Source organism: Budorcas taxicolor, chromosome 9 (genome assembly GCF_023091745.1).
Source record: "Budorcas taxicolor isolate Tak-1 chromosome 9, Takin1.1, whole genome shotgun sequence".
Classification (NCBI taxonomy): Eukaryota; Metazoa; Chordata; class Mammalia; order Artiodactyla; family Bovidae; genus Budorcas; species Budorcas taxicolor.
In genome coordinates this window covers 32,285,890-32,298,242 of record NC_068918.1, presented here as the reverse complement: position 1 = coordinate 32,298,242, position 12,353 = coordinate 32,285,890, and the positions used below count along the sequence as shown (strand labels likewise).

General features: G+C 37.3%; 1 protein-coding gene across 1 annotated transcript in view; it reads right to left on the bottom strand.

The window, feature by feature from the left end:
* The window catches only part of AK9 (adenylate kinase 9), a 116,095-nt gene that overhangs the window by 39,279 nt on the left and 64,463 nt on the right, over window positions 1-12,353 (bottom strand). Inside the window, exons 24-27 of the mRNA XM_052645952.1 lie at window positions 9,031-9,243; window positions 7,136-7,396; window positions 5,399-5,523; window positions 1,776-1,995 (exon numbers count right to left, since the gene is read on the bottom strand). Of these exons, the coding sequence (XP_052501912.1) occupies window positions 1,776-1,995; window positions 5,399-5,523; window positions 7,136-7,396; window positions 9,031-9,243 (819 nt within the window). The remainder of the gene's footprint in view (window positions 1-1,775; window positions 1,996-5,398; window positions 5,524-7,135; window positions 7,397-9,030; window positions 9,244-12,353) is intronic.

The window sequence follows — 12,353 nt, the reverse complement described above, 5'->3', positions numbered from 1 at the left end:
GGTATATGATTTGCAAATACTTTCTCCTATTCCCTAGACTGTCTTTTATTTTGTTGATGGCTTCTTTTGCTTGGAAGAATATTTTTTTAGTTTGATGTAGTCCCACTTACTTATTTTTGCTTTGGGTGTCAAATAAAATAAGTTATTGCCAAGATTGTTGCGAAGGAGCTTACACCTTTTTGTTACAGGAGTTTTAGGGTTTCAGGCCTTGTGTTTCAAGTCTTTGATCTACTTTGAGTAGATTTTTGTGTATGGTATAAGATAGGTGTCCAGTTTTATTCTTCTGCATGTGGCTGTACAGTTTTCCCAATGCTGTTTATTGAAGAGACCATCTGTTATCCATTGTACATTCTTGGCTAGTTTGTCATGAATTAACTGACAACATATGCGCGGGATTATTTCTGTGCTTTCTACTCTGTTTCACTAAATTATGTGTCTAGAGCCTGCTATTGAAGCCCTCTGCTGAATTTTTCAGTTTGGTTACTATATTCTTCAGCTCTATGACTTCTGTTTGGTACTTTTATTTTCTGTTTGTTGAAGTTTTCACTTTGTTTATGCATTGTTCTTCTGACGTTGGTGAGCATACTTATGACCCTTATTTCTAACTATTTATCAGATAAATCACTTATCTTTGTTTCAGTAAGGTTTGTTTCTAGAGTTTTATCTTGTTCCTCTGTTCAAAATATATTCCTCTGTTTCTTCATCTTCTTTGACTCTATGTGTTGGTTTCTGCACATTAGATAAAGCAGTCACCTCTCCCAGTCTTGACTGGTGGTCTTGTGTAGAAGATGAATACAGCTCAGGTTGGCCTGAGGTCCTGGCCATCTCTCAAGCCTTTGTGCTTGTGTAAGCCATCTTCTTGGTTTTCAGTGGCTCCCATAGTTAAGGGTGTGCCATGACCTATCGGTGTCCCAAACGGAAGGATCACAGTCATTATAAACTGATAGGAAGCTAAGATCTTCAGGTAGCAGCTATTTTGATGTATTAATAGGTGATGTGGGTATTTTCTCATTTACCCAATGTGCTGGAATCTAGCTTCTCCTGGACTAGTTTCTCCAGCTAGTTTCTGGATTTCTTCCAGAGTAGACTGGGTTCAGAAGACCCCTATGTTGCCACCTTGAGCTGTAACCCAAGGGAACCTATCTGGATATTTGTCACATTTTGTTTATCCATTCAATCAGTTGAGGGACATTGAGTTGTTTCCACTTATTGGCTATCATGAACAATGCTGTGTGAACTTTCACAAACACATTTTTACATGGTCTGTTTTCATTTTTGTTAGACAGATTACTAGGAGTGCAATTGCATAGGTTCCCTATGACACTTTTGAACATTTTATGGAAACTTACCAGAATACAGTTTAGGAAAAGAAATTCTAAGCTAATACTTGTGTTTATTTTACTGTGGGCTAAAATGACCTTGATGGTTGGTGTCAGAGCTAGTGAAAGTCAATGAAAACTTTGTCTTTGTGTTTCAAGGTTTGCTCTACTTGCTGCCTCGTCCACTGTGCTCATGTCTAGTACAAGGATACTTTGGTGCAGCCACTATCTTTAATTTTATTTGCCTTGAAGAGAGAACCATTAACATGTAGATAATCATAAAGGCCTCAAATAATTCTTAACTCTTTCACGATAAATTGTTAAAATTTGATGAAAATAGTTTGCATACTGAATGTGGTATTAAAATCAGAAAACTACATTTTTGTAAAGGTCATTTTAGAAATTGGATAGTTGCTGAACACATTTACCCTCATGCTTTTTCAAATGGATACATACCTTGATTTTTGCCTTCATTTCTTTGATGAGTTTTTTTCTTTCTAATTTCTTCTTTTGTTTCACTTTCCACTTTCCAATTTGGACAGGAAGGAGGCGATCAGAAATATCTTGATCGTCAACTTGTATAAACACAGCAGCATCTGGGAAAAGCCCATGTTCCCCCAGGAACTGGACCTCATCTGGATACCGCGGGAAACCGTCTAATACAAAACCTGTAGAACTATGTGGAAATTTCATAACTTACTTTATTTGCTTAGACTATTCTATTACAAATATTGATTTAAAAATGAAAAAAAAGTACTGCTAAATCTCAACTTTATGTTAGATGTCCAATGAAACTTTCAAAAAGTTTAAATAGTTTATTGTAGTATCTTTTATTTCTTTTAATATTTCTACTTGTATAAACACGCTGCTTCTTCTCCCAAATGTATCAAATTAAATTAAAGTTATAATATTTGATATTTATAGTATAAAATTGTAGTCAATCAGTTTATAGACAATTACTGTTAAATACAAGCTTACTAAAAGTTGTGAGAAGATCACAGGAAAGGAGAAGGTAAGTTCTCTGCTTGGGATGAGTGCCCAGCCTAATGACGGTGTTACCCTTTATGTAAAGAGTTAGTTTGGCTGCCTCCCTACCCCTACCCCTCTTTATTGAGAATCCTTTTAGTCATTTTTCTCCTAATGATGTTCCTTTTCACGAGACAATTCATACCCTCTTCCCTCACTTTTTTTGTAACCAGTGACAATTATTAATGTTTTCTTGGCTCATATGTGTAGGATGATTATATTCAAATAGGATCATCAAACTTGCCCAAGTACGATAAAACTTTAAGAATCATGAAAATAACTTGGAATGTTAACACATTTTCACTAGGGAATATTTATAATACACCAGGCTTGGAGAGGTCTTTCCAGGTGGCACAGTGGGAAAGAATCTGCTTGCTAATGCCGGAGATGCAGGAAACATGGGTTCAATCCTTGGGCCAGGGATATCTCCTAGAGGAGGAAATAGCAGTCCACTCCAGTGTTCTTGCCTGGATAATCCCACGGACAGAGGAGCTTGGCAGGCTACAGTCCATGCGGTCACAAAGAGTCGGACACAAATGAGTGACTGAACACACGCACAGGCTTGGAGAGCTTGGCTTGGTTTAGTTTGGTCCCTTTTTGAATGAACTTATTCTGTTTCTCTAAAATTTGGTTTAACTTTTTATACTTAAATATACATTTTCTTCTTCATATGAATAGGCTTTTCAAGAACATTTGATAGTTTTAGCTCTTAACTGGCATTTAGAAATGTTGTATCCTTTCTAATTAAACGGTATATATTAAATGTATATACATTGCCTTAAGATATGATTCCTTTTCTTCAGAGATGCCTTCAGCAAAATCTCTTCTGTTCTATTTGTCACTTCTTTGTCAATGACATCTAAATCTTTACCTCTACATCCAAGCTCTTTTTTGAATTTTTATTTAGAATTTTCAACCAACTGCCTAGTTTCTCTATCTGAGTTATATATGCATCATACTATCAAAAATCATGCTCACTGTTACCCTTCTACATGGCTCTTCCTCTGACTCACTAGGGTCCAGGAGCCAAACTTCAGAGACCCTTCAACTCCCTCCTGCTTCTCACATACAGTAGCTAAGTCTTGGCAAACCCTCTTCTGAATCAACATTTTCATTTCTACCATTATATCTCAGTAATGTAATGCAATTAGCTATACCTCAGTAACTAATAAGCTCTCTCTAGGATTGAGGCCTTTTTAAAATGTGCCGATTTTTCCTAATTATATAAGCAATATATTTTACTATGCTGCTGCTGCTGCTGCTAAGTCGCTTCAGTCGTGTCCAGCTCTTAGCGACCCTATGGAATGCAGCCTACCAGGCTCCTCCATCCATGGGATTTTCCAGGCAAGAGTACTGGAGTGGGAGAAAATAAGAAATAAAGAAAAGCACAAAGAAAGGACAAAATTATCTATAATCTCATATCCAAGAGGTTATCGACATTTTGTTTTGCTTCTTTCTAGTTTGTTCTTCATTTGTTGAACTTTCTATCATAAATAACTGTGTATCCTCTTTTTTTAGTTTAACATTATATACTAAAATTTCTCATGCTATTACAAACTTTTCATTATAATAAGTTTTGATGGTAGTGTTAATGTTCAGCTATTTTATTTAGGCTTTTAGAATTTCACTTTTTACTTTTCTTCAATTCATATTTGTGTGTGTGTGTGTGTGTGATGTAAGATTAGGAGCTAAGTTAATGAAGAACATCCCATGACTATATTGTTGCAAGCAATATGCCTAAGTTTACCTCAACTATTGATCGAATTTAGGGAATATGAAATTAAAATTAAAGTGACTAATAATCTCACTTACTCAGTTAGGTCAGGGGCTAAGTAAAAGAGAATGACCAGAGACGCACTGGGACCTGCTAGTTTTTAAAATTCTCATTGATACAGTTTCCTTATCTCCAAAATGAGAAGATAAAAGTTCCTGTCCCATAAGGTAGTTCTAAGGATCAAGGAAATTAGTATGAATACAATATAGAAGAACAGTATCTTACACACAGTAAGTTCCATATATGTGTTTGCTATTAGCAGTACTGTAAATATCTTCACTTTCTTCTGGTGGATATCAAGGTAAGAGATTGTGGTTAGGAAACTGAGGCAAAGTTTTACATTCTGGTGACCTGTAACTCTTAAATTTGTTCTGACTGGGATCAAGTTGTTCCTGGCTTTTCGTAAAGGTATAAGACTATGGACAGCTATTAAGTGATGTGAACAACAACCACAACATAAACAAAGAGTGTTGTTCACCAACCAGTAATATGTGGGTTAAATCACAACCCACTGCAGTCACCTACTGACAATGCACCCTGAAAAGAATTCAGAATGAAAAAATAGGGTGAGGCATTCTGTCTATTGGATAAATGGGCCCCTAGACAGTAGACTGCATATCTCAGGAAGGATTTCAATGATCCCAGATTCTTGCATTTTCCCGTACATAGAAAAGCACTAAAATCATTAACTTGGGGTATTTGTTCTTCATGATTAGCAGTAATCTTTTTATCAAGATGTATGCTTAACTACATGTATTTCCTAATCATGACTGAACTTCCCTGGTGGCTCAGATGGCAAAGAATCTGCCTGCAATACAGGAGACCTGGGTTCCATCCCTGGTCTTGGGATCGATCCCTGGCCAGGGGTCTTGGGAAGATCCCCTGAAGAAGGAAATGACTACCCACTCCAGTATTCTTGCCTGGAGGATCCCATGGACAGAGGAGCCTGATGGGCTACAGTCCATAGGGTTGCAAAGAGTCAGACATGACCGAGCGACTAAGCACACACACACAGTCATGACTACACATTATAATCCCCTGGGAGGCTCCAATGCCTCGGCCCCAACCTTGCACCTCAAATTTTAATTCAGTTGTTTGGAGCCTCTGGCATCAATATTTTAAAAATAATCTCCTAGATGTTTTTAATGTGTGGAATCACTAGTTTACATTGGAGTAAAGGAGAAAATTCTTAACTTTATGTTGGACTACATTTTTAACTTTTAAGAATAAAGCAAATGAAAGTCAGTAAGTATATAAAAGTCTATATAAATTAAGATACCATATCGGTTCCTTAAACCACCACTGAGAAAGAACTGCTTCAAGGATTTCAGGAGGCAATGGCTCATTTTCTGTTAGGTTTAATCTGATTGCTTCTTCTTCTTCTGTAAGTTGCACTTCCTGAGGCTACAAACAAAAATTATAAAACAAACAAAACTTAAAATTTTATATTAATAAATAGTAATATGTTACATAGTTAATATAAGACCTGTTTTTCTCAGGTCATTTTTTACTGTTGTTTGTAAGCATTTAAAAATCTGAGTTCTTTTCTTTAAACCAACATTTAATATCAGTTCAGTTCAATTCATTCACTCAGTCGTGTCCGACTTTGCGACTCCATGCAGCACGTCAGGCCTCCCTGTCCATCAGCAACTCCTGGAGTTTACTCAAACTCATGTCTATTGAGTCAGTGATGCTATCCAACCGTCTCATCCTCTGTCATCCCCTTCTCTTTCCACCTTCAATCTTTCCCATCATCTGGGTCTTTTCCAGTGAGTCAGTTCTTTGGATCAAGTGGCCCAAGTATTGGAGTTTCAGCTTCAGCATCAGTCCTTTCAGTGAATATTCAGGACTGATCTCCTTTAGGATGGATATGAAATTATACTTACTTTTGCTAAGAGGAGCTACTAGCAAGTAGCATGACTAATTTTGATTGTCTCATCATTTTTACTAAAACCAAGATCAATCTATATCACACACCTATAAAGGTTAACTGATTTTTGTCACCTATCTTATAACTACTCAATCTAGATTCTGATTAAAGGATGGGCCAGGCAGGCAGTCATCTAATATAAACTGTACCTGTGTCCATTAGAAGATCATTTGGAAAAAAAGGGTTCAGATATATCAGAAATGGTTAAAAGGCAAGTTAAAATAATGAACTTTCTCTATATGCCCAGATAGAAACCACCTAAGAGATACATTGAGGGCAGGAGGAGAAGAAGTGACAGATGATGAAATGGTGGGATGGCATCATCGACTCAATGGACATGAGTTTGAGCAAACTCCGAGAGATGTGAAGGACAGGGAAGCCTGGCACGCTGCAGTCCATGAGGTCGCAAAGAGTCAGACACGACTGACTGAAGAACAACAAAAAGATACATACAAACTTTCTTATGAGGAATCATTAGAAATTAATATTTTGAGATCTCTACTGGTGCAGGGGCAGATTTTTATAGTATTATTAATAAATAGAAAACACAGAACACAATAACAGAAATCTTATCATCTAGATCAGACATCTCAAATAACATCGTTGTTTAGCCACTAAGTCGTGTTGGACTCTGCAACTCCATGGACTACAGTCCACTAGGTTCCTCTGTGCATGGGATTTCCTAGGCAAGAATATTGGGGTTGGTTATCATTTTCTGCTCCAGGAGAATCTTCCTGATGCAGGGATTGAACCTGCATCTCATGCATTGGCAGATGCTTTATCACTGAACCATCTGGGTAGTCCATCAAATAATAGCCCCAAATAAATGCTATACAACACTCTTGTCAGGGAAAGCTTTTCTGTTTTTCAGTGGAGTCATGCAAAACTCAGTACTCTATATTCTAGGTGAGTAGCAAGGTCTGTATTTAACATATTGACAAGATGACTCTTAAATTACTTTTATGGGATTTTTTTTTTTACTTCTTCAAAATTTTATATAGAGAGTTTTATACTACTTATATTCTACTCCCTCAAAGTAACACCAGTAAGCACAATTATCTGCAAAGAAAGTATTAATATTCCTACCAGCTTCTTTGTATTTTCTTCCTCAATTGTAACATGGGCCTGAATTGCAAGCTCTTCAAATTCTTGTTTTACAAATTGTTCATCCTCAGAATCATCCTCAAATTCAGGTCCCACTTTCTTTTCAGTTTTCAGCATTAGTTTTTCTTGAAGAAATTCCTCAAACTGAATATGAAAAATGCCCAATTTTTCTGCCAGCTGTCTTCCACAGACAGTTTTGCCAGAGCCATGGGGGCCGAGAAGGCATATTCTTAAAGGCGGAGCCTGAAATAGGGGATAAGTCAAGGATGGGGGTAGAGGAGAGGGACAGTGAAGAAGAAGAAGCTTTAAGAATTTAGAAAACCTAATATTAACTGCTCTCCCTAAGACTGAATTATCACTTCACAAACTCAAGGATGTTTTGACATTGGTATACCAGTTAACATGATTCACGGCATCAACCATGATCCTCAGGGAGCATCAACAAATACAGAGCATCTTGATATCAAGTGCCAAAAGGCATTTAATAAAATAAAGTTGATTTTGTTTATTTTTAAAAGTTTTAATTATGGAAGAATGCAAAGACATTTTCTTAGTACAATAAAAACACCACCACCACCACCACCAAAAGCTTTCTACCAAACAAAAAGCCCACTGATACAGGAATTTTAGAGGTGCCTTCATTAAATCTGTAATCTCTGTATTGGAGACAAAGTGAAAATAGGGAAAGTGTTAGTCGCTCAGTCATGTCTGACTCTTTGCAACCTGTGTGGACTGTAGTCCGCCAGGCTCCTCTGTCCATGGGAGATAGGGAAGCCCCCAAACCAGAGAATCCGCAGAGATCCAGGTGTGTGGACTGCCCACTGATGCTCAAGCTGGCCAAAAACAATGATGAAGTTTGGGATGAAGGAGCAGATAAATCTTTTGTAAATGTGGGGCAATGACTCTGATATTTACAGGTGAGAGCAGGAGTGGGAGATGGTGATATATTTGAATGGAATGAGCCTCAAAGGGGCTGGCAGTAATGGATTTTGAGCAGCAGAGGGAAGCAAGCACAGCCTCATCACCTTTTGTCCTTGTGAAGGAAATGCTCAGAGCAGAGTTTAAAGGTATATGCAATAGCCGTGAAAATCGCCCAAATTATCCGGAAGAGTTTAAATTGTGTTTTACATGTTCTGTTTAACAAGGCATGAGTATTACTGAAAGTCCTGACAAGATGTTGTTTAGTGGCTGAGTCGTGCCCACCTCTTTGCAACCCCATGGTCTGTAGCCTGTCAGGCTCCTCTGTCCATGGAATTTTCAAGAATACTGGAGTGGGTGGCCATTTCATTCTCCAGGGCATCTTCCATACCAAGGGATCAAACCCACTTCTCCTGTACTGGCAGGCAGATTCTTTACTGCTGAGACACCAGGGAAGCCCCATGACAATATACTGTGATTTATAATTTTGATCTTGTAATCCCATTCTAGGGAATTATACTAATAAAATAATTAAGAGAAAGAAAGAATGATATGCCCGAAGATTTCCTAAGTACTATTTCATATCCACAATGGCAAAATCACAATATTGTGGGGGAAAAAAGTCTAACAAGAAATTAGATGTTAAAATGGTACATCAGAATGATTAGGCAATAAAATAAATCCAATAAAATTACAAGCAATAAATTCAACTGTGACTTCCTATTAAATACTTCAGCTAAAAAAATATGTGTTGGTTTGATGTAAGGCATTACTAAAGAAATCAAATAGATAATTAGATTATGTTATATTCCAAAAAGTTGTTCTTAAAACCTAGATATTGCCACCATATTGTTTTATTATATTGGTGAGTTCACTATTGAGTAAAATGGTGGAGACTGGTAACAAGTCTCTAAATAAGGACGCAGGAGCAGTTATCAGGACAGGAATATTGTTTTCACCTTTAACGGTTCATCATGAGCCACATACTCCTCAGGTTGCTCCAAAAACTTTTCTTTAGCCTCAGGACTTGAAAAGTAATAGATCTTTTCTCGATATTTAGCTGCTTCTTCTGGGGTGCCTGGTTGTAGGACGAAGTTTTCTTTGAGAGCCACTGGACAAAAGTGCTTTGTATCTCCCAAATGCCTTCTCTTCTCCTTCATTGTATCTTCATTCTAGAAATATCATTCAAAGTTTGGAGAACACTATTAATGTACTGTTCTTATAATACTAAAGAGGGAATTATAAAAATGCATCTTTGCATAGTATTTAATCCATAACAATATCCCTTTAAAACAATCCACAAAAGACCAGTTCTTATACTATTTGAATTCATCAAAAAATCAGTTTCTTATATGCCTCTGAGTTCAAATCCCAAGTGTCTTTATTTTATTAAAAAAATGAAGCAGCACTGAAGGTATCCCAAGCCCTCTGTAGACAAATGTGTCTACAAATGTGTCTAAAACCCCTGTAATGTGTAGATGCAGGGTCACTGTGAAGTCAGTTTCTAAAATAAAATTATTTCCAAGAAGTAAAAGCTGAGTCAGGGTCACAACTTCTTATTCACTGAAAATGAAAATGGGAGATGTCTCAGGATTTGCTTTGTTTCTTACTCAGTGGATATATAATCAAATACTTTGGAAAATTTTTATTTTATTCAGTTGGAAATGCAATAGATGAAGAAACCATGTGTAAAATCCCTTAGCGACTCTTGCAAAGTATTTAAAGTAAGTGAAAGTGAAAGTTGTTCAGTTGTGTCCGACTCTTTGCAACCCCATGGATGGTCCATGGAGTTTTCCAGGCCAGAATACTGGAGTGGGTAGCCTTTCCCTTTCCTAGGGGATCTTACCAACCCAGAGATCAAACCCAGATCAAACCCAGGTCTCCTGTATTGCAGGCAGATTCTTTACCAGCTGAGCCATAAGAGAAGCCCAGGAATACTGGAGTGGGAAGCCTATCCCTTCTCCAGGGGATCTTCCCAACCCAGGAATCAAACCGGAGTCTCCTGCATTGTAGGCAGGTTCTCTCCCAACTGAGCTGTGAGGGAAGCCCTATATTTAAAGTAAAGTACATTTTAAAAATAATTTTCTTTTTTTTTTTTTTTTTTAATTTCCAGTATTCTGGGAGGTGGATCATAGAGGATCCTGCTGTGATTTATGTCAGAGAGTGTAGAGCAGACTTTTGGACTCTGAGGGAGAGGGAGAGGGTGGGATAATTTGGGAGAATGGCATTGAAACATGTATACTATCATGTAAGAAACGAATCGCCAATCTATGTTTGATGCAGGATACAGGATGCTTGGGGCTGGTGCACGGGGATGATCCAGAGAGATGATATGGGGTGGGAGGTGGGAGGGGGGTTCATGTTTGGGAACTCATGTACACCCGTGGTGGATTCATGTCAATGTATGGCAAAACCAATACAGTATTGTAAAGTAAAATAAAGTAAAAATAAAAATTAAAAAAAAAATAATTTTCTGTGTTGTACAATGCATGCTTGCTGTAAAAATATTCAAAACATAACCACAATGCATCAAGAGAGAACATTTCTTCTCACCTTTCCCTTCCAGTACTATCTTAACACTTAATCGTTTTATGTGTATTTCTTCAGACTCATTTTTCTCAGTATAGCTTACACATTTGCATACAAAGACACAAATTTAGGCACAAATACATTATTTTTTAAGATAACAATGAAATAATACTTTGCATGACTATTCTACAACACGTCTTTTTTTCTCCCCCCAAACAAGATGTAAAAAACAACTTTCTATAAATGTGCAAAACTAATCTTTACTTTTCTTGTGTCACTCGTTCAATTTTTGTGTCAGGGTTATGAAAGCTTCAAAATGAGCTGGAAAGTATTGAAATTTTTCTATGCTATGGAAGATTTATAACATAAGACTTATCTAACCAAGAAGAAAAGCCCTACAACTCCCTACAGTTATTTTTGTTTGTCCAGCTTTTATCTTTCATCTTAAGCATATTTTAGTAATTTGCATTTTGAAAATGCTTTTCATCTTTACTTTAAAATTTGTTAGTATAAAATTATAATTTAAAATGAACCTCTTTCAAAATCTGATTTCTGTTTAAAATGTTATTTACTCCTCCTCCTTTTTACCTCATTTTACTTGCTGGAGGTTTGTCTATTTTATTGCTCTTATCAGTAAACCAATTTTTCATTTTTTTTTGAAGGTAGGCCTACTGCTTTTATTTGGTCTTTTTTCCTATTTCATTAATTTTTGCCTTTAATTTCCTTCTTTTTACTTTATTTGGTCTATTTTGTTATGCTTTTTTTCTCTAGGTTCTTGACTTGAATGCCTAATTAATTTCTCTAGTCTTTCTTGTTTTTCAATAAATGCACTTAAAGTAAGGTTGCCAGACTTTTAGCAAATAAAAAATGAAGGCTCACCAGTTACATCTGAATTTCAGTTAAAAAAAATGTGAGGTATGTGTGTAATAATGATAAGGATTGGGGGGTCTTGGAGCAAGGGATTCTGAGAAGATGGTGCTCTAAAAACTCTCCTCATTTCTCTACCACCTCCCCAGTGTTTAACTGCTAGAGCAGGTGGTGGTTGGCCTCTGTGGACGTCTGAGGGCAGACAACTGTACAACACTCTTTACCACTATGGACTGGATGAGTATCTGGAGACAAGCATCAGAGGGACCAGAGCATTGAGATGGCAAGTCTTCGGAGGAATTTTCCCTGTAGAAATCTGTGGATTTCCTGGGGAATGTTAACATCAGCAACTAACACCCTTTGTGGTCTCTGTGGCCTGTAAGAGACCAAGAAAGAGCTGTATAGGTGGGAGCAGTCCTCGCTGACCCTGCATCTGGGCAAGTATGAGGAATTCAGGTAACTGGGCTTGTCTCAGGCCTCAGCAACGAACAGGTGGCCTATCTGTCACTACATTCCTGAATGCTGGGGAGAAAAATCAGCTTGCCCTTCATAAATTTTGAGGATGTTGTCACCTAAAGCACTCCAGCAAGACTTCTGAACTCCACTGAGCCAAAAAAGAAAAGAAAAGAAAGAAAGAAAACAACCACCCCTCTCAGGAAGCCTAACACACACTGGAAGAAGGGATGATAAATTAGGAAGAGTAAAAGTGAGGAAAAGATACTATATTATCAATGAAGACCATACTTAAAAATTTAAGTTTTGAAAATTCCAGACAGCTTGAGAACTGTTTGCAGGTACAAGAAAGACACCATGCTCTTGCAGACCAGAGCAGGTCACAGAAGAAAAGAGATAGTCTGAACATTATTGGGACAAAACCCACACCCTT